Here is a 23,202-nt window from a genome sequence, read left to right on the forward strand (position 1 = left end):
CACTGATCACCACAATGGTGACACTTCAAATTAAACAAATATCAACATCTAAACCTCTGTTAATTCTCACTGAGATCATCTGACAGCAATAGTCAAAGTAATTATGTCTAAATGAGACCATAAATGATGTTGAAATATGTCCACAATGGCCACATCTGAACTAGTTTTAACCTTGTACGAAGGTTCGATGAACGTCTATATCGGACGTGCAGAACACGTCAAAAAAAGACGTCATAAAAACTTTCATTCTGGCTCCTCAGTGGACGTCATTTCAACGTCCGATTTTTGTAACAAAGACATTGAAAAGACGTCTTTCGGACATCATTTTTCTTAGTGGGTGCTGACAGAAAATTACATTTTTTTTAACAGACATAGCTATCTTTAGATATTTATGGAGATATTTAGCTTTAAAATATTAAACCTTATCCTTATTAATCTATTTGAAATATTTAATTATATCCAAAGATGTCGTACTGTCTGCCACTGTCTTAGTTTGCTTTGTCAGAAAATGCATGGGAGCCCTTTAATGAATTACTTCTCATTCAGAGCGTTTTCTCCTTTCTAACACGTCTTCTGCAGCACTGCCTTGGTATTCAGCCAGGAATTGGGATTATTCGCTTTTGTTTATTGTACATTTAAAAAGGATTGTAAAAGGATGTTTATCTCCTATCCCAGCACAACCTTCTGAAATCTACATCATTCCCAGCAGAATCTCTCTCTCTCTCTCTCTTTTACTGTTTATCCATTTACACAACTCTCTCTGACCTGCCTTCACAAATGCTGTACTGACCTTGGCTTAGAATTGCTGCACACTGATTTGTATTGGTCAAATCCTGCCATCACAAACCCTCAGATCCCTGTGCACGTGGCAGATGGTACAGTTGTGAAATTGTGAATGTGCTCTTGCTCTTCAAAGACTACAATAATGTATAGTTTGCCAGGCCGTCTGTGTCTCAACTCTAATCCCCAGCATGTGCACATCTATGCATCAATGGTGGCGGCACTGGAAAACAAAAGCAAGCTCCAGTGATGGGATTAATGAATGGAATGCCTCAGCAGCACTTTTTTTTACTAAAAGAAAAGAAAAGAAAAGAAAAGAAAAGAAAAGAAAAAAGAAAAGAAAATAATATTTAAAATATATAATATATAATATTATATTTATATATTTAATATTAAATCATGAATGCACCTCATGACGTTGGTTGAAAGAAGCCCAGAGTGTAAAGCTTAACAAAGGTTGACTTCTTCGAGGTAGCTTAAATACATAGTTTTGATTTGTTTAACATTTTTCGGTCACCTGCATTTCTGTTATTTCATAATTTTGAGGACTTTACTGTTTCTCTCAAATGTAAAAAAAAAAGTATAGCTAGTTGTGTGCAAACTTTTGACTGGTAGTGTATAAACCATATACAATCGTGTATACAAAAAGGGAAGCTTGACGCATGGTTCTGTTGTTCTCATTCTGAACAATAATCTGCAAAAAAAAACTTTGAATCAAAAGTCTCGTGATAGTCATGGGAACAGACACATGACTGCAGCAAGGCATTCTGGGCTTCTTTGGCTGTGTGTTTAGACTGGAATGCAAAGTAATAGGAAACAGATGTTGAGTTTGCTGCTAACAGCTACCGGAGGGAGGTATCTTTGCTGTGTAACATGACTCAACAGTTGTGAAGCGTAGAGCTTTTTAATTCTATATAGAAATAATAAAAATAATGTTTATTGTACATGAAATAATTTCACAACAATTTAATTGTTCACACCGACAATATCTGCACTCACAAAACGTTTAGAAATATAAGGCTTAATCCTTAATGCTTTCGAAAAACGACACTTAAGCACGCACACACCATCACAGGCTCTGATCAGGATCAGATTAAAAAAAAGTCACATTTTTTGTGAACGCATGAATGAGCAGGTGTGTATTACTGACAAATGCTTCAATCATTTAATGTTTCTGGGTCAAAGTCAATCCTTCCTTCCAGGTATTGTTAATATGTAATAATATCAAATTAATTCAACAGTGTTTGACCAAAGAAATTACATTTAACAAGATATCCGAAAGTTTCTTTTTAGTGTACATTAATCTTACTCTACTTAAATGCAGAAAAAGGTACAGGAAGAGAGTCTTGTTACACTACAAAAAGTGTTGAGTTCATAGAAGTGCTGTGTTTTACAGTTGGGAAGTGCTCAATGAATTGAAATTAGTAGCAACTACACAAAACATTTGTGCAAACTTAACTAATCATTGTTTAAAGTGGATTGAATAAATCTGGCACATGTTTTTTGTTCCCCATATACAAAAGCTGAAATAGTTCTTAGTCTGCTCAGTCTTGTCACCATGTCAGCAGGCTATGATGCTTTTGGCCTGTGATATTTATGGATTTGCTTGTATGTTTGTGAGTAATCTGCACATAGCACGAGCAACTAACACTAATGGGACTTTCCTCGACATACATTTATATCTTAGTGCTGACCGCATGCCTATAGGACATCATGTGTCAATTTTCGTGTAGACCTCATACACTGACACATTGTGCAGGGAACTCAGGTTGTTGACTAACAAGAGGAGGTGTTCATGACAAGCTAACAGGGCCACATGAGAATGATGCTCAGAAAGAGGTGCTATTTATTGATACCATCAAATCAGTTGAGTTTTAAGTCATATGTTTTCCAGCAAAAAAAACAACCTGACCTACTGGAAATGTGAGATGACTGAAGATGAACTTACTGAAGAAGGTTATGAACTAAGATGAGAAAATGTGCATTACTTCACTACATCCATACTTTTGCAGGATCCCCAACAGAAATGTAATTGCCTGAAAAGCTGGATGTGACTGTTTCTTTTGTTAGTAGGCCTATGACTAGCCCAGCAGAAGTATAAATGCTAATGAAAATCAATGGCAAAAAGAAAAAAAACTGGCGTCAACATATAAGCAATTACCAAAACTTTAGGAAACGCTGCACAAAATTCAACATGTAAAACTTCTTATTTGTGTAAAATTATGGATCTATCTATCTGGCAACTGTAAGGTTTAGTTAATGATTAAGGGATCTCTAAAATATTATCTTGTTGTTAGTGGTGGTGGTGTTAGATACATTTGAATTTCATTCCATTTTAAATCTCCTTTTCACGACCTTGGTAGGATACACTATTCCCAACTTCCCACTTTTCCTAAAACTGTAACTCGACACCTGACATCATCGCTCTTGGCTGGTACGTGTTTTAGCGATTCCAGATGCAGCGTGACTTCTTCCCTTTCCCGCAACAAGAGTAACTTCCTCAAAACTCCAGCACATAAAAAGGTCGCCGTCTCGTCGAGTAACCAGTTGTAAACCAGCATCTATCTTTTGTTCTGAACTTCTGGAAATCATCCAGGTAACCGTTCCTCACCGTCACTCTGTAGTTTATTTTTCTATCATCTTAAATAGAGTTAACATTGTTAATATGATTTAACATTCGTAAAATAGGCTATTAAAAATCGAAACATTTGAAGATTTATGTGCAGCTTTGTTGCTGTACTTTCGCTTTCTTTTTGTTTACGCAACTTTTAAAATGAAAACCTTTTAACGCTATTTGTGAATGTAGACAGTAATTTTCTTCATCGGATATAACCACTCAATCCTTACTTCTCTAAACTGACCTAAATAGGTTGCAGTGGGGGTGTCGTTTTTGCTTGTGGTTTACGGTTAACACGCACGTAAGTTGCACGAGCATGTTATAGTATAGTGGGTTTAGACATCTGCTGTGTGTCTGTTTTTCAGGGCACTATGTATACATTTGGTGGAATTCCTATTCTCCTGGTGGTGTGGTGTGGACTAGCTCACACTCTGGACAATCTCTCACTGGATGAAGCATGGGAGAGCTGGAAAATCACACATAGGAGGGAGTACAATGGCCTGGTGAGTAGCATCCTAAAAAGACTAACAAAAAAAAGTCAAATTATGTTTCCTCAGGATGATAATAAGAGTTAAAGTTCCCCTGTACTCAACAATTTTATCCCTTAAAACTCATCTTTGATCACCAAAATTATATTTAAATGTTTTTCCTTGAAAAAAAATTCTTCATGCCTTAAAATAGCTTGAATGTAACTCTACACCCTTGCCTCATTTAATGTATGAGGTTCTATGAATATGCAAATTAGTCCCATCTCCACTCACTCACACCAGCTGTTTGTGACTGACAGAAACACCAGCGATTTCAAACTGTGTTTTTGAGATTGTCTTTGGTTCAATACAGTTTTAAGGAGAAAATACTCAGCAATTATTTTGATTTATGCATTTGTACATGGTTTGTGTTAAAGCATATTAAAAACACCACATAGTCATATAAATTAAAAGCTTGATTTTCACCACAGGGGGATTTGAGTTAGGTTGGTGAGCTAGTTTGTATCGGTTTTGTTTTTATGACTACATTGATTGAAATGTACTGGCTAAGTCCCTTTCTGATGGGGCTTTGTTTTTACATGCTCTACAGTAATAATTTGATTCGGTATTACTCATTGTTTGTGTCAAGTATTTACACGTGTGTTTCATGGTGGGCAGGATGAAGAGTCTATTCGACGGACGATTTGGGAGAAGAACATGCTGCTTATTGAGGCCCATAACAAAGAGTATGAACTGGGGATTCATACCTATGATCTGGGCATGAACCATTTTGGAGATATGGTCAGTATATCGGTATACTAATATTTGACTGCTGTGAAATATTTAACCCATGTATATGTATATATATATATATATATATATATGTATGTGTATGTGTATGTGTGGAACTGCCCAGCTTAAGATTAAGTTGTCAAAATTCAACATTGTTTTGCTGTTTTGTTATCTTACTTGCTAAACCTGTTTGCTGATAAGTAAGGCAGGAATGACAACAGGAATGTTTCATCAACAAAATATATATTTTAAAAGCCTGTTTACTGAAACTAGATCTAACTTGTTAACGTTTTTGAGGACTAATCAGGAATTAGAAGTGAGATCCTTTTTGTCCAATTCTTATCTCTCTGCAGACATTAGAAGAAGTGGCAGAGAATGTGATGGGACTCCAAATGCCCATGGACCGGGACTCAACAAACACGTTCGTGCCTGGTGACACAATGGAGAAGTTGCCCAAATCAATTGACTACCGTAAACTGGGATACGTCACTTCTGTCAAGAACCAAGTGAGGAAATTACAAAATATTCCAGTAATATTTCTTCATTCAGAGAATCATCATCCTCACATTAACTCCTGGTTGTAAGAAATGTGCTTTCAAACTTTTTTCCACAGAATGAGGGTTATCATTATAATCATCTGTTTAAATTTCAAACCAACTACAGTTATCATTGTACTTGGGCGCCATCTAGTGGTTAAAACGAGTAAGCTTATAGTTTTAAATCAGTAGAGTTTAGTCTGCTTCTTAGTAAAGTGCTGTTTTTCTCTTGCTCTCCTCAGGGTTCGTGCGGCTCATGCTGGGCGTTTAGCTCTGTTGGGGCCTTGGAAGGTCAGCTGAAGAAGACCAAAGGTCAACTGGTAGACCTCAGTCCTCAGAACCTGGTGGACTGTGTGACTGACAATGACGGCTGTGGTGGAGGATACATGACAAATGCTTTCAGATACGTCGCAGACAACCAAGGCATTGATTCAGAGGAGGCCTACCCCTATGTTGGAACGGTATTAGTCAGCCTTAAAAACACCATGAAATCAAAATTGACAAATCTTGTTTTTTTATGGTATATTGCAGTATTTGTTATAAATGCACATCATTCTTTTTTTAAATCCATGTGCTCTCGTATTTTTATCAGAATAACTTTCCCTCTTTATGTTTCACGTTTAATGGATATGGATATGAATATTTAATGGATATTTCAGTTTATGTTTATGAGATTTTTAATTCATCAAATTTAATTAAAATTAAGAATTAAAATTTAATTAATTACAACTAAATCCATAAAATGATCCAAAGATGGGAAACCCTGAAAAGTTCTATGAAGTGTCTAAAAGAACCCTTTAAGGTTCTGTATAGAGCCTTTTGTTTTAAGAATGTAGCGACATATGAAGCACTGTTCACACACTTTTAAACCAAGCAGCTTTCTGTTGGTCAGCACAGCAAATTCACGTAACCAACTTGAGCGTAATCTGCATTGGGAATTTTTTCGCCCTCATGCGGAACTTCCAATCGTGTTGATTCCTATTTTAATGACTGTATTTCACCTGCAAAATTTCGCCGAGTCACGGTAAATGTGACCACATCTTTATGCTAACTGACTTAGAAGGCAAATTATTTTTTCGTGTCGCTAAGCAAATATATATATTTTTTTCAATGATTAATTTAAATTATTGGATTAAGGTCACAGCCAACCAATGATTTACCTGTTGACAGTCATAATTTTGTTCATCTCACTACTGCCCCCTGCAGGATCAGCAATGTGCTTACAACAGTTCAGCGAGAGCAGCCAGTTGCAAAGGGTATAAAGAGATTCCTCAGGGTAATGAGAGAGCACTGACTGCTGCTGTGGCAAAGGTGGGACCTGTGTCAGTGGGTATAGATGCCATGCAGTCTTCCTTCCTTTACTACAAAAGCGGTAATTAACATCTACATCTATATTGTCTGATTTGTGTTAAAATAAAGGTTACTAATAAGACTAAAAGCTTGACCTTTATTATGTCCATTTCTAGGTGTGTACTATGATCCCAACTGCAACAAGGATGATGTCAACCATGCAGTGCTAGCTGTTGGTTACGGAGTCACACCGAAAGGCAAAAAGTACTGGATTGTGAAGAACAGGTGAGAAAAATCTGTTCAAAATAAATAGTTGTTTAAAAATAAATAAATGTGCTTTTAGCGTCTTCTCCTAATCCATCTGTGTGTTTTTTCTGCTTCTGAAGTTGGGGTGAAGACTGGGGAAAGAAGGGGTATGTCCTGATGGCTCGTAACCGTAACAATGCATGTGGTATTGCCAGCCTTGCCAGTTACCCAGTCATGTGAGAGCTGGAAGCAGGGAGCTCACAAGGGACCGAACTTGTATGCTGCTGACCAATAATAAAAGGGACTCATTATCACTATCAATGTGCTCCAACATATAATAATGATTGGGAAACACTCTCTAAAAGAAACAATTCATTTTAATATCACAAGGTTGTGTATTTTTTCTCTTGTGTCTTATATGTCTTGTTTTTAATCCCATGCAGTCGAAACTGTTTTGTGCAATATTTGAAATTCAAAAGGGAAGTTTTGATATTGTGTTATTCAGTCTGCTATGTGTTTTTTTTTTTTTTTCTTACTCCCCTGGTGGGATCTGAGATCTCTGTTTTATGTTTTGATTATATAAATTACCAAGGGCTTTTTATTACCATATTAAATAAAACTGTTAATTTTGAGTACATCATACTTGGGTGAAGGTATCTTACTGTTTACCTCAAAATGATCATTTTCTAATGTAAAATTCTAATGTAAAAAAGGTCACACTACTAACATTTTAATAAATTCAAGTCAATACCACACGTCAATGTACATGAAACATTATGTAAATTAAAATTCAGAGAATAAAACATCAGTGCCAACCCCTTTATTTTGAATTCTGAGAACATTTCTATAAACCATGGTAACCGTAAGACGTTCCTGTGTTTATGAAGGCTTAGTTTTAGTTTTGCTGAGGTGGAAGAGAAAGCATCAGAGAATTTATTTGTGGAAGCTGAAACCAAGAGAAGCCAAGAAAAGAAATCAAAGATAGCACATACAGTCGAATCAAGAGCTAAACTATCCTATGCTGTTTAAACAAAAATTATGACAGTTATGTTCTGTAGTAAGAAATCATATGACCATAACTGAACCACTTCCTCGTCACATGAATGACCCAGCTTTCCCCTTTTGTGTTCACATTTAGTAATTTTAACTTAAAATCTTTGAACTTTGACTATTTAAAAACTCAACCTGAAAACAAAGAATACAACATCAGAACTTCAGTAATACATATACATACATAGTAATACATGCCACTATATAGTGCTAAAGAGGGATAAACTATATTTAAAAAATGTATTCTATTTCACATTTGCTAAAAGTGAATCAATCACATTTAAGGTCAGTTTGTCTAGATACAATTGGTACAATATGTGCAGTGCCACATTTCAAGTGTCAGGCCTCTGTGTGATTCTTAGCACGAGGGCTCTGTCTGTCAGAGGCATTAATGGATATTTTTTCATTTAATAATTTATTTCAGGAAGTTTTGCATGGCATGAAATTAAAAAGGGTGAATGCACACCACAATTCTGCAAACTAAGCCTAGCCTATACTTTCTGGATGACTGAAATCTTCAGTCATCATTGTTCAGAGAAAATTTCACAATGTTCCATAAAGCTTTTGTTCCAAAATATAACCACAGACCACAGATAAATGTGACCTGAGCTGATAAATGTTCTGAAAACACCATAACAATATACTAAATTATCTTTTCTGAGAGACAAATACTAATTATCTCTCAGCTTGGATTGTAAGTTCAATTAATGTTAAAGCACCCCTTAGCAACACACATTTAATAGGCTACTTTTAAATGTGATTATTTTCATTCCATCGAAATCAGCACCAGTTCAGCACAAATATTTGTTGAATCATGACGATGACTCATTTTGTAAGTGATCAGCAAATGCATCATGAAAGGAAAAAAAAAATAGGTCTCATTGTTCCTATTGTGGTTATGTGGCTTTTTAGCATTTGGGCAATGGTAAGAAAACATGTTCTTCTAGAACCCAATAGCCCACATTCTCTGAAACAAGCCAAACAGGTGTTTATGTTATGCTTGTGTGCTCAAATGATGGTGTTTTTAACCACATGATTTCCTCTGGCTGTCTTCCTGTTTTCAGTGTACTTTCATATATCATGTAATACATGCTAATTATGGCTTTAGGCCTCAACTACCACGTTGTTATCAAGTGTTCTATATCTTGTCTGAAACAAAAATAGCTAGCCTACTGTGCGTCAAGTGAAGACACTCGAGTAGACCTATCTTCTTCCGGTGTTTAATACTAATTTCGCTAGATGGCGACACAAACACGACATGAGAAAATAGAATAAAAACCTTCTTGTCTTTAGAACCTATAGTGAGCTGCCTACCTAGACAACATTTTGATACCGACATCGACGTGTATGCTAAGTATTTCTTCTACTCAACGTAGATTACACCTATCTAAGCAGCTCAGCTGTAAACTACTGGTATTTCCTTAACAGTTTCAGAGTAAAAGATGTTCGCTGTTGGAAAACCCCTATCAAACTATAATCAAATAAAGCACATCGGACACATTTTTAGGTTAGCCTACTGCATAAGACACCATTAATCTATATCTAATTAGTCTAATTGTATATTAGTTTAACATTTATTAAAAGTATGTTTATTTTATATAATTCACTTAAATAAGGATTAATTCATTGCCTAATAAAAAAAAATATTAAAAAAATATATATTTTAAAATAAGGGATAGTTGTTTTAACTATAAGCATACATTGTATTAATCCAACGTTTAATAGCCGATTATGTTTATTTATTAATAACTTTTCCCCCCATTAAATTATCTTTTTTTCCCCTACATGTAACATCTAACATGTAACAGGGCAGCAAAAAGTAAGCTAAGACAACTGTGCCAAAATGACAATAGGCATAGATTAGCACGTGATGGAACAAAATAAAAGCAAAGGAACCAGGAAATTACAGACGCTCATCGACTACTCGACAAACGCCAAGAAGTGTAGCTTAACGAGATTGCACAGGTGAGACGAGACACATCTCATTTCATTTCTTGTTCACTTTCACGTCGTATCTTTTTGATAAAAGTCGTACCCTATAGTGTTTGTAGCAGTTTGGGTTTCTCTCAAAATGTTTCTCTTTCGGTTTTAATCAAGGTGGTTACTGTGGTTTTATGAGCGCTTTTCCTCAAATATTTGAAATGTTGTCAGTGTTTTATTGGTCGTCTGTAGTAACTGCGTTTAAAGGTTAAACGCTAAAAAATGCTTGCTTAAATTAGAGTTAAATTGTGTTGTTGAATGAAGGATCAGCTGAAGTCGATCAAACCCCCATCTTAGTTTAATTTCCGTTTCTTCCTCATACTGGTACATGTGTTCTCTTACTCCGTTTATGTGGTTATCTTGTAAAATTGCCTTTTTTGCCTCCCTAATCTAACTGGTTAAAACGTTTTTTAGTATTATTTTCCATTGATTTTTCTTTAACTTTGGTCCACTTCTGCTACATTTGTTTCCTTCCGTCCTAAAATCAGGATGACAGCATTTCTCTTGGATACATATAAAACAAATAAACAAGACGTCTGCTTCACTGAACTGATCACTTCTGACTGTGGTTGAACATTTAGGTCATGTGTCAACATAATTCAATGAGAGTATATTAACAGAAAAAATATTGATGTTTTAATGCATGTCAGTAACTTTCATGGACCATTTTGCTCTTGTCAGGTCATGATGTTCGGGAGCTTGCTGTTTGCCGTGTGTTGTAGCGCAGCACTGGCCCATTTCAACTCAAATCTAGACCAGCACTGGGAGTTGTGGAAGAAGACGCATGACAAGTTTTACTCCACCGAGGTGAGAACATGAGTTTCATAAGCATCCATCTGATGATCCCACAGCTGATCTTTCATTTACAATACTTACAGCTTCATTTTCATAATGGTTATCCGGGGTGTTCTTGTGAGACTAATCATTTCATGATTAGCTTAAAATGATGGAGATGGTATCCATACATTTATGTAAATATATTGAAATATGAATGATTTTAAAATGGAAGTATTAACAAAGGATATTTGTAATAAATGCAGTGACGGTAGTCTCACACAAACGTATCACACGTGTGATCCCTGTAATATGTGTTGCAGGTTGAGGATCTGGGCAGGAGGGAGTTGTGGGAGAAAAACCTTGAAATTATCACCATTCATAACCTGGAGGCCTCCATGGGCATGCATTCATATGACCTGGCCATGAACCACATGGGTGACATGGTGTGTGTGTGTGTGTGAGAGAGAGAGAGAGCGCAAGAGAGATTCTCTTCAGTTTTCACAAGAGAAAAAAATCTCTCCTGGCATGTGATACTGCTTTATTTATCTAGCATGAAGCTAATGAGAGATTATAAGATTTGTAAGATCAACTTTATTTCTTCCTTACTCGATTGTACAGCTATAGTGTAACTTCTTCCTGTTCAAATATTTCTATTTTGTGTCATTGATTCACAGACAACAGAGGAGATCCTCCAAACATTAGCCACGACTCGTGTCCCTCCTGGCTTTAAGAGGCAAACAGCAGAATTCGTGAGCTCTTCTGGGGCTCCTGTCCCAGACTCTCTTGACTGGAGAGAGAAGGGATATGTCTCCAGTGTGAAAATGCAGGTATTAATGTACTAGATGATTGTATGATCTCTGCTCAATTTCCTTTGCTTTGCTATTCATCTATATAAATTTATTATGTAGCATGCCATGAAGACAGTTTATATAGCTTCTGGACTGACTACATTTTAAGTTTGCCAAAGGAAAATAGGGTAGGGTATCGTTTGGGTGTTTTTCAATACCGGAGCCAAATCGATACTTTTAAAACTGTACCGGTGCCTGAACTGATACTTTAAAGTTGGCCTATTATGCTATTTTTAAAGTTTCCTAATGTTGTTTTGGAGTCTTGCATGGTTTACATTCATCAAAGGTAAAAAAACTGTTTCATTTTCTCATAATATACATTTGCACATCACCACATTTTCAATGATTCTCAAACAACTCGTCAGACGAATCAATCTCTCTCTAAATCCCACCTTTCCGCGAGCTACTCTGGTTGGCTAGACGGCTCAGTCTGTTGTGATTGGTTTACCGCATACAGCGCGTGTCAAACAAAAACGCCCATTGCCATAACGTCAGCCCTACGTGTCCTGAGGCTTCCTACACCGTAAACTAAACACAGTAGCGAACAATGACGTCGATTTGACTATATCAATCCGAGCGCGATGATGAAACATTGGAAGAACTAGTTATTCAAACCGAACCTCCATCGCAAGGATCTACTCAGTTTGAGGTACATTATGAGATGTTGCAAATGCAATTCCTCACCATCACCATTAACAAATGAATGTCCATCAACAAACTGATTATTTTACTTGTGCCAATTTCTTTACTGAGTATTTTTCTTGGAAACTGTATCAATAACAGTGCAAGTATGCAATACATTTGCCGAGCTCCAGCATGAATGACTGATGTAACAAACGTTGGTAAAACAAATCTTGCTCCATGTTTAATTTTTCCTCAAAGTAGTGAGAATGACAGACATTCTGCATTAATAGACACAGTTTTAGGTAATAGTGGCCCACAACTGATTAGCAGAAGCATTTCAGTAAGACAGTAATAATGTGAGTTAACCAGTTAGCAGGAGACCTACACAATATAAAACCCAAAACTAAGTATTTTTAACACCATCTTTCAAGAGCAAACGGTTTGCGAATTCTACATTGAACTCTGAGATTTGTGAAGCAGTCGTCAGTAAAATAAAGGGAACACAGCAAAAGTTTAGGATTATACTGCTGTGTAATCGTGGTAAAAACAAATTTTAACCACTGATTCTTCACGTGCTCGTCCTTGGGCAATGAAAAAACAAAAAAAACTGGCTTTACCTTCACATTATAGAGCACAGCGTATTCTCGACATGATGCTATCCAGTATCCACAGGAATCAGCTGCTGGTTTGAGGTTCAAGTTTTCCCTGGTGTCTGCGCGTGCAATAAGTGGACGGGCAATATGCTAATGTTTCGTCTTGACGTCACAACGAAACGGCTTATGACTCGTTTGAAAAACGATTAATTTCATTGACACGGAGTCGACTCTTACTTTTGAAAGACAATAACTTTATATACGCTGCACTTTCAGATTTAAAACTTTGCAGGATGTTTTATTCACTTATGGCACTTTTCCATTACCAGTATCGACTCGACTCAGCTCGGCTCGGCTCGCTTTTCGCTCCGTTTTCCATTGCAGATAGTACCTCCACAATAGTACCTGGACGTCATAGCGACGCCGCAGGAAACTGCCGTGACTTAATCTTTTACGCGAGACACACCCGCTACCCACACACACACAGGGCAAAGGAGGAAATTGAGTGTATGCTGTTTTTGGATGTTTTTGTTTTTGCTGTTTTTTATTCAGGATACTCCGTCTGGCGCGTGCAATGATGACGCAGTGAATAGTGACGATTTTCTCTGACCAATCAGCAGTCTGCCGTGTTTTCACGTCACATTTTAGTATCGCCTCAGCCCGCTTAGAACCTCGCCGGAGGTGGTACGAAAAAAAGTACCTGGAAGCAGGTACAGGTACAACTTTTACACAGTGGAAAACCAAACAGAGTCGAGCCGAGGCGAGCTGGTACTGTGTAGTGGAAAAGCGCCATCACTTAGAGCTATGTTACACACTACATGAAAGGTCATTTTCAAAAATCCATAATAGGGGCCCTTTAAAAAAACATAACTATGGTGAATGACATTTAAAGAACAGCTTTTTTATTGGAAAAAAAAATGGAATAAAAGATTCTTGAAATTGAACAATATATTAAAATTTTAAAGTATACTTAAATATATAAATATAAGTAGCCTAAATACAAAGCACAACAAATTTACATAACCTAAGCCACCTAACCTAACTACAGTAATGTAACACTAAATAAGTTACAGTGCTAATAACAGCAAACCAGCTTTAAATTGTAACAATTCTTTTGCAGAAATATGAACACATTTTTTGCCTTCTCTGGCAAAATATGACTCCTCTCCTGGTCTATTGCATGTCCTGCTCAAGATGAGCGTTATTTTAGAATGCATCACCTTAAATGCCGTGACCCGAAACCCCTTGTGGAAGAACAACGCCGTCATGTTTACAACTGAGACAATAAGCACTGATAAGGATCAACTGAATGCTGGATTTTCAAAAGTATTTGAAGTTCGCGGCTCTATTGTTGCAGTGAACTTGCACAATGTTCTTGAATGATTCATTTATTAGATGTACGCTGGTCTGTTATTTTAGGGACGTCGACTTTACATTTTCACACTAAACATGACGCGGAATAAAACGGACTGCGACGGTTGCGTTACATGTCAGTCCTTGGCTGATATTTTTATTCTTAAATACATGTAAGTGAATGTGTTTTGTCATTTAAGAAACCTTTATAATGATCATGATTCATGTTAGTTGATCTATAACGCACGATTGGCACCATGTTAGTGGCATTTCAGAGAATTGCATCTGTCAGATTTACATGTCAATTCATCCACTTCTCCCAAAATACATGAAAGTAAATGGCCAGTGAAGTGTGAGAAGAACAGAGTAATTTTTTTGCTGTCTACACAATGTGTATCTAAACACGTCATCAATTTATAATGGAAAGGATTGTTCCATAGACATCAGTGTGTATTTTACAAACTATAAAATGTCTTGTGTTGCTAGTACTTATGAGTATTTAAATGTCTGAAACCTAAAATAAATCTTATGTGGTTGGAGACACTGAATAGCTGTGATGTATGACAGCGCGCGAAAGCACATTTGAATTTAACAGTTGATGATTCCGCGAACGTTCTAATCACACCGGTGTGATAGATTGTACGCTCAAAGGATTAACTAGCGATCACATGCGGTGATGATGCTTCTTACATCCGTTTTGGAGAACCAGAGGGCAAATATTTAAATTGCCCGCTCCGGCATTTAAGTGGCACCAAATATTCGTTTTTGATTCGGTCCGATTACATACCAGTTACATGTTGGCACCGGGTTTCGGTACACAACCCTGGGAAAATGGCTGAGACATTGATTGTGGTTTAGCTCTCATGATGTCAAATGAATTGGCCCCATTCTCTGTCAGAGAACTGTCACATACATTATAAAAAAACCAAAAAAAAAAAAACAGTTTCACTTCCTTTGTTTTTCTTATTGTCCTGTCAGTGTCTGAGGGAATTTCATTTCCCCTTTTTTTGTAACTTCCTCCTACAATGAGTTGGAAATCCAAAAAAATCAGCAACCACCAACCGCATTGTCAGACCGATGTTTCTGCTGCCTCATAAGCCTTTGTGATCCAAAAGTTTGTGTTTCCTGTTTTAGTAGTTTTATCATGCTTTTCTCTCTGCTGGCAGGGTGCATGTGGCTCTTGTTGGGCGTTCAGCTCTGTTGGGGCTCTTGAAGGTCAGCTGATGAAGACCACAGGGAAGCTGGTCGACCTCAGTCCTCAGAACCTGGTGGACTGTTCCTCCAAATATGGAAACTTGGGCTGCAGTGGTGGATTTATGAGTGCTGCTTTCCAGTACGTCATTGATAATGGCGGAATAGACTCAGATTCATCTTACCCATATGAAGCAGTGGTAAGTTGTTTGTGTGGGTCCAAGTGAAAAAGAAACATTTACATCTAATAATTAAATTGTCATCTAATAATTACACTTAAAGAAACTTTAAGCACACAAATATTTGGTTGCATATTTGAGTTGACAGGGCCTGTTACCGCAGATTCTGATTTACATTTGTCAGAGTTTGATGGAGCATGTGTTTTAAAAAAAAATCTGCAATATTGTAATGCATTGTCATTCTAGGTCTAATGTGTAATGTAATAAATAAATGTGTCCTACAGCAAAGGCAGTGCAGATACAATCCATCCCAGCATGCAGCAAACTGCACCAAGTACTATTTCGTCCGTCAGGGAGATGAAGAAGCCTTGAAGGAGACTTTGGCCAGTGTCGGACCTATTTCAGTGGCCATTGATGCCACCCGTCCTCAGTTTATACTGTACCGCAGTGGTAATTACTTCTTTCTCTTTACCTTTAAATCAGATAAAATTCTTGTTGTTAGGGATCATGTGACATTATCTCGCATCTCTCCACAGGAGTTTACAATGACCCAACCTGTACCAAAAAAGTAAACCATGCAGTGCTGGCTGTGGGATACGGTTCGATTGCTGGGAAGGACTATTGGCTGGTCAAAAACAGGTACGATCAGAATCATTGTGAAGTTTTGTGATCATAAATGGTCTGGTTCTGGAAATGTACCCACTCATGAGAAAGACATTTTTGTAAAGGCTTGTAAAAGCAGACAGTCTCTGTCAAAACAATGAAATGAATAAATGCTGATTGTTTTATTTTGCTTTAACAGTTGGGGTACCAGATTTGGAGATGGTGGCTACATCCGTATAGCCAGAAACCAGAACAACATGTGTGGCATCGCCTCATACGCCTGCTACCCGGTTATCTAACTGAAACCCTGTTGAAATGTGTGAACATATCAAAATAAGATATTTACTGTTTTATAGTCTGATTTCTTGGACGTAATTGTATGGTTTTTTTCTCCATTTGTCTTTTTTTTTTTTTTTTTTTTTTTTTTTTTTTAAATATACAAATGTATTTTATCTCTTATAAAATAAATATTGAATTTTTAATGTGTTTTGTTGGTCAGTGGAACATCACAACAGTTTCATATGAGGTATTAAAGGGTTTCTCTGAAACTCCGCGCAGTGATGCGGGTAGGACAACGCATATGTTATGTGTCATTCTGCACTTGTGTGCTTAAGTCCAAAACGGTGAATCTACTATTTGCAGGAAAATTTTTACTTTATGAATAGTGGCGTCGAAATTTGCTGTTAGGGGTGGAAAAAAGCTTAATGGAAGTATTTGAAAGTAAGATATAATAAGATGATGATATTATTATTATTATATATATTTTTTTTAAATCTATATACTCATGTCAATCCACAGAAAGATAAACTTGTCTGTAAAAAGACTAAAAAACACAGACTGTAAAACCTTGTCTGATTTGGGACAATTAATTTAATGGAAAACCATGTGGCATGGAAGGATTCAGTCCGATGTGCGACCTCTAGTCGTCCCATAAATTGCTTCACGAACAAGAAACAAATCTAGGGTGTGGCTTGAATTTTTTCGTTGGGACTTGACTGGATAATTGTGGTTTGTTATTGTTGTTACCTCATGAGTGACAGGTAGCCACACTCTTGCACCAGTAAACCTGTCATTGATGAAGAGATGAGATGTCTCTGCAAGTCTCTGAATGTTGTTTTGATTAAAGGTTATGAGGGTCCAACCACATGAATAATAAAAAAAAAAGATGTGCACAGATAAATCATTGATAAATACTTCAATATTGCATAAACTAAATTTGTCCATTTTGAATTCATGGTGACATTAATGAGACATACTTGTGGGTAAGTTGCGCACTTTGATTCAGAGATGTATTGATAGTAATTGTGTAAAAAGCCCAAGTCATTAATTAAAGTGTTCAACTTACCCACTAGCATACCTCAAAGTCACCATGAAATCAAAATTGGTAATTGATTTACTGTATATATATTTTTTGATTTGATTTGTTGATGCTAATACTGAGTTCACCTCTAGATGGGGGCATTTCACCTACATTTAATTTGCTTGTGGCTGTTCAGACCGCCTCAAAAAGGATAAAAACATTCCGTGTATGTAATGTATATTGTTTTATAAGTTTTACTAGCGATGTTATTAGTTTAAATCACTAATTGATGTGCCATTTCCGATGTTATTCAGAAAAAAATATGCAAGACCATTTATCTATCAATTTATAAAAATTGCCTTTATGATTAAATGGCCGAAGTCAAAGGATTTAATGAAAAGCTTGACTTTACTAGACATCAGTTAATGAGATTTTAGATTAGTTAAAAAACTCTTTTCAAACTACATTTTCATTTGTCTAATCTCAACTAAGTGGATCTCAAGATGCCAAAAATGTAGCCTAGATGGTTTTCCGGGGAGAGAGCGAATTCTGTGGTGATCCAACAACAATAATTTATTCCTTTTAATTAAATAGGTTTTTTTTTTTTTACTCATGTAACAGGGCTAAGCAAAAATTAAGACTGTGCCATATGACTATGGGCAGAGAATAGCACGTGATGGAACAAAATAAAAGCAAAGTAACCAGGAACTCCGATTCATTATCACTTCCTCTACAGACGACAAAGAAGTGCAGTTTACGAGAGTGTACACTACAGGTGAGACGAGACACATCTAAGTTCATTTCTTATTCACTCATGTATCGTTTTAATATGTATGTATATTTTTTTGTATCATGTATCTTCTTTTCCGATATTTTTTCTCAAAAGGTTTCTCTTTCAGTTTTGAGGTATTGGTTTTATAAGAGAGTTAAAACGACGCTGTATGGATTTGATTCCTTTATAGAAAAATCAGGATGATTTGTGTTTCACTCTATAGATATGTGTATATATTTATATAAATATGTTCAGTATTATATAATTATAAGTATTTATTTATATAAATACTACTGTTCAATAGATTGGGGTTGGTTAGATTTGTTCATGTTTTTGAAAGAAAACTGTTATGATCACCAATACTGAATAAAAAAAATACTGAAAAATAGTAATATTGTGAAATATTATTTCAATTTAATGTAACTTTTTTTTCTATTGTAATATGTTTTAAAATGTAATTTATTTCTGTGATGCAAAGCGGGGTTTTTTTTAGCAGTCATTACTCAACTCCAGTCTTCAGTGACACATGATTCAGTTCATGTTTCAGAAGTCTCCTTCATGAAATAATCTCTTCATACTGTGGTTGATGTGTGAGCATATACAGTATTAACAGAAAAAATATTGATGTTTTAATGCATGCCAGTAACTTTCATGGACCGGTTTGCTCTTGTCACTCAGGCCATGATGTTCGGGAGCTTGCTGTTTGCCGTGTGTTGTAGCGCAGCACTGGCCCATTTCAACTCAAATCTAGACCAGCACTGGGAGTTGTGGAAAAAGACGCATGACAAGTTTTACTCCACCGAGGTGAGAACATGAGTTTCATAAGCATCCATCTGATGATCCCACAGCTGATCTTTTACCCACTGCTAGAATCATAATTTGTTTATCACATGTTCAATGAGGAAAACAAACTCTTCCTTGATACTCATCCAACTGGTAAAGCTTGTTTCATGGGCTTTTTTGATAGATCATTTATTTGTATTCATGTGAGACTTATATAAATAGTTAATACATTTTTGACGTCAGTAGTTTCATATATTGCTGCATTAAATTGTTGAATAGTCTTTTGTTCATATTGGCAGGTTGAGGATCTGGGCAGGAGGGAGTTGTGGGAGAAAAACCTTGAAATTATCACCCTTCATAACCTGGAGGCCTCCATGGGCATGCATTCATATGACCTGGCCATGAACCACATGGGTGACATGGTGAGAACATGAGTCCAATTAACCTTTTTGCCTTGTCTTTTTGTTCATGATTTTTGTCAGACAAAAATCTCCTGGCATGCAATACTTTTTTTATTTCCTTGTTTATATTTTTAGCATTAAACTACTGTGTGCATTGTTTATTAAATAAGGGAACAATATACATCATCCGAATACAATGATTAAGTGTATTTTTTGCAGTTAATTTTTTTCTTCTTCATTTATTATGTTTTACTTACAATAATTTCTAGATTTAATTTGTATTAGTATCTAGAATGTATACAGCCATAAAGATAAGCATAATAATAATAATTTGTGACATTTATATAGTGCTTTTCTGGGTACTCAAAGAGCTTTACATATGGAAGGGGGGAATGTCCAGCATCCATCAATGTCCAGCATCCAATCAATATATATATATATACACTCACCTAAAGGATTATTAGGAACACCTGTTCAATTTCTCATTAATGCAATTATCTAATCAACCAATCACATGGCAGTTGCTTCAATGCATTTAGGGGTGTGGTCCTGGTCAAGACAATCTCCTGAACTCCAAACTGAATGTCAGAATGGGAAAGAAAGGCGATTTAAGCAATTTTGAGCGTGGCATGGTTGTTGGTGCCAGACGGGCCGGTCTGAGTATTTCACAATCTGCTCAGTTACTGGGATTTTCACGCAGAACCATTTCTAGGGTTTAGAAAGAATGGTGTGAAAAGGGAAAAACATCCAGTATGCAGCAGTCCTGTGGGCGAAAATGCCTTGTTGATGCTAGAGGTCAGAGGAGAATGGGCCGACTGATTCAAGCTGATAGAAGAGCAACTTTGACTGAAATAACCACTCGTTACAACCGAGGTATGCAGCAAAGCATTTGTGAAGCCACAACACGCACAACCTTGAGGCGGATGGGCTACAACAGCAGAAGACCCCACCGGGTACCACTCATCTCCACTACAAATAGGAAAAAGAGGCTACAATTTGCACGAGCTCACCAAAATTGGACAGTTGAAGACTGGAAAAATGTTGCCTGGTCTGATGAGTTTTGATTTCTGTTGAGACATTCAGATGGTAGAGTCAGAATTTGGCGTAAACAGAATGAGAACATGGATCCATCATGCCTTGTTACCACTGTGCAGGCTGGTGGTGGTGGTGTAATGGTGTGGGGGATGTTTTCTTGGCACACTTTAGGCCCCTTAGTGCCAATTGGGCATCGTTTAAATGCCACGGCCTACCTGAGCATTGTTTCTGACCATGTCCATCCCTTTATGACCACCATGTACCCATCCTCTGATGGCTACTTCCAGCAGGATAATGCACCATGTCACAAAGCTCGAATCATTTCAAATTGGTTTCTTGAACATGACAATGAATTCACTGTACTAAAATGGCCCCCACAGTCACCAGATCTCAACCCAATAGAGCATCTTTGGGATGTGGTGGAACGGGAGCTTCGTGCCCTGGATGTGCATCCCACAAATCTCCATCAACTGCAAGATGCTATCCTATCAATATGGGCCAACATTTCTAAAGAATGCTTTCAGCACCTTGTTGAATCAATGCCACGTAGAATTAAGGCAGTTCTGAAGGCGAAAGGGGGTCAAACACAGTATTAGTATGGTGTTCCTAATAATCCTTTAGGTGAGTGTATATATATATATATATATATATATGGGGATGATTAAGAGGCCATGATGATGGACAGAGGCAAATTGGCAAATTTGTCCAGGATGCCGAGGTTACACCCCTACTCTTTTTCGAAGCACATCCTGGGATTTTTATGACCACAGAGTCAGGGCCTCGGTTTAACGTCTCATCCGAAGGATTGTGATTTTGACATTATAGTGTCCCCATCTCTATACTGGGGCATTAGAACCCACACAGACCATAGGGTGAGCACCCCCTGCTGGCCACACTAACACCTCTCCCATCAGCAACCTAGTTTTCCAGGTACTAACCAGGCTCAACCTTGCTTAGCTTCAGTGGGCAACCAGTCTTGTGCTACAGGGTGATAGCTGCATAGGCTATATGCTCTGCAAAGCAAGCAACATATTCATCATCTAAAACTCACATTTCTCTGTTTGTCATGTTGAAACACAGACAACGGAGGAGATCCTGCAAACATTAGCCACTGCTCGTGTTCCTCCTGGCTTTAAGAGGCAAACGGCAGAATTCGTGGGCTCTTCTGGGGCTCCTATCCCAGACTCTCTTGACTGGAGAGAGAAGGGATATGTCTCCAGTGTGAAGACACAGGTATTATACCGTACATTTTGAGAGAATACAATCTGATTTTTGGTCATTTAGATTTGTGTCTGCATAGCCTTTTTATTTGGTTGGACAGCTATTTTTGTTTCTTTTGATAGACAAGAGACAAAAGCAATTTTAAAATTGTCAAGTTTCACATTGTAGTATTTCTCATAAATCCAACCTAAAATGCATTATATGTAGCATGGAGGCAAACTATTTCTCAGTTCATGTGTTTCCTGTTTTAGTAGTTTTATCATGCTTTTCTCTCTGCTGTCAGGGTGCATGTGGCTCTTGTTGGGCGTTCAGCTCTGTTGGGGCTCTTGAAGGTCAGCTGATGAAGACCACAGGGAAGCTGGTCGACCTCAGTCCTCAGAACCTGGTGGACTGTTCCTCCAAATATGGAAACTTGGGCTGCAATGGTGGTTATATGGACCAGGCCTTCCAGTACGTCATTGATAATGGCGGAATAGACTCAGATTCATCTTACCCATATGAAGCAGTGGTAAGTTGTTTGTGTGGGTCCAAGTGAAGAAAAAACAAGTGATAATTACAGAATAAAGAATATGAAAAAACAATCCATATTAGAAGTGACAATAACTGTTACTGCTAAATTTTAGCAATACATGTCAGGTCACAATACATCACTGGATTTGTCAGTGTTTGGCACATTAAAAGCTGCAATACATTATCATTATGAGTATAATCTAATAAATAAATATGTCCTACAGCAAGGGCAGTGCAGATACAATCCATCCCAGCGTGCAGCAAACTGCACCAAGTACTATTCTGTCACTGAGGGAGATGAAGAGGCCTTGAAGGAGGCTGTGGCCAGTGTCGGACCTATTTCAGTGGCCATTGATGCCACCCACCCTAAGTTTATACTGTATCACAGTGGTGAGTATTTCTTTCCTACACATTTCAGTCATAACGATTACCAGATTAGGATTTTAAATTGGAAATTGAAGGTTGAAATTATTTTTATTTTTATTGGAAACTATTATGATATTATCTCATATCTCTCCATAGGAGTTTACAATGATCCATCCTGCACCCAAAATACAAACCATGCAGTGCTGGCTGTGGGATACGGTGCAAATGCAGGGCAGGACTTTTGGCTGGTCAAAAACAGGTGCAGTACAATCAGTATGATTGTGAAATTTTGTTGGCATAACCTGACTGGTTCTTTTGTGTGTGTGTGTGTGTGTGTGTGGGGGGGGGGGGGGGGGGATTTAACTGAAAGCAACTTGCACTGACATATCTGAAAATATGTCAGAGCCATTGTTTTGTCTCAAGATGCACACCAGTCATGCTATTTTCTAAGGCATGTTTATAAAAATCTACTTAAATGTCTTAATTAAACTAAAGCATAATCTAAGCCCTGTCTGTAAAACCAGGCCTTAGATGAATAAATGCAGATGCTGATTGTTTTCTTTTGCTTTAACAGTTGGGGTACCACATTTGGAGAAGGTGGCTACATCCGTATGGCCAGAAACCAGAACAACATGTGTGGCATCGCCTCATACGCCTGCTACCCGGTTATGTAAATGAAACCCTGTTGAAATATATGAATATATCAAAACAAGAAATGCACATTTTTATAATCTACTTTCTTATCAGTAAATTTGTTCTATGTTTTTTTTATTATTCTTTTAAACAAAATCCCAAATGTATCTTATGAGTATCTTACAAAATAAATATTGAATTGTAAATGTTTTCTTTGGCTATTTCTGAAACTTTAAAGGAAATATGCTTTCACTC

The 23,202-nt window shown here is 37.1% G+C and overlaps 2 protein-coding genes across 2 annotated transcripts; both read left to right on the top strand.

The window, feature by feature from the left end:
• The first annotated feature begins 3,190 nt into the window (after positions 1–3,190).
• LOC311306970 (cathepsin K-like) lies at positions 3,191–7,483 on the top strand. The gene is made up of 8 exons (XM_084435632.1): positions 3,191–3,376; positions 3,763–3,900; positions 4,543–4,665; positions 5,010–5,162; positions 5,435–5,653; positions 6,399–6,564; positions 6,659–6,767; positions 6,869–7,483. The coding sequence occupies exons 2-8, from the start codon at positions 3,769–3,771 to the stop codon at positions 6,966–6,968; spliced, it is 1,002 nt and encodes a 333-aa protein (XP_084291758.1). The 5' UTR covers positions 3,191–3,376; positions 3,763–3,768; the 3' UTR covers positions 6,969–7,483.
• A 2,128-nt stretch (positions 7,484–9,611) lies between these two features.
• On the top strand, positions 9,612–23,157 carry LOC311276391 (uncharacterized protein). The gene is made up of 16 exons (XM_084386026.1): positions 9,612–9,743; positions 10,440–10,565; positions 10,856–10,978; positions 11,210–11,362; positions 15,120–15,344; positions 15,608–15,773; positions 15,860–15,962; positions 16,126–16,219; positions 17,897–18,001; positions 18,677–18,802; positions 19,081–19,203; positions 21,298–21,450; positions 21,722–21,946; positions 22,173–22,338; positions 22,471–22,573; positions 22,889–23,157. Exons 2-16 carry the CDS (start codon positions 10,443–10,445, stop codon positions 22,986–22,988), a joined length of 2,088 nt encoding a protein of 695 aa, XP_084242152.1. The 5' UTR covers positions 9,612–9,743; positions 10,440–10,442; the 3' UTR covers positions 22,989–23,157.
• Positions 23,158–23,202: the final 45 nt, after the last annotated feature.

Source organism: Rutilus rutilus (genome assembly GCF_951802725.1).
Source record: "Rutilus rutilus genome assembly, chromosome: 17".
Taxonomy (NCBI): domain Eukaryota; kingdom Metazoa; phylum Chordata; class Actinopteri; order Cypriniformes; family Leuciscidae; genus Rutilus; species Rutilus rutilus.

Coding starts and splice junctions, on each gene's coding strand:
- LOC311276391 (XM_084386026.1), top strand. CDS start 10,443: ATGATGTTCGGGAGCTTGCTGTTTGCCGTGTGTTGTAGCGCAGCACTG. Junction 15,774..15,859: donor GTTTATACTGTACCGCAGTG/GTAATTACTTCT, acceptor ATCTCTCCACAG/GAGTTTACAATGACCCAACC. Junction 19,204..21,297: donor TGAACCACATGGGTGACATG/GTGAGAACATGA, acceptor GTTGAAACACAG/ACAACGGAGGAGATCCTGCA.
- LOC311306970 (XM_084435632.1), top strand. CDS start 3,769: ATGTATACATTTGGTGGAATTCCTATTCTCCTGGTGGTGTGGTGTGGA. Junction 3,901..4,542: donor GGAGGGAGTACAATGGCCTG/GTGAGTAGCATC, acceptor CATGGTGGGCAG/GATGAAGAGTCTATTCGACG. Junction 6,768..6,868: donor TACTGGATTGTGAAGAACAG/GTGAGAAAAATC, acceptor CTGCTTCTGAAG/TTGGGGTGAAGACTGGGGAA.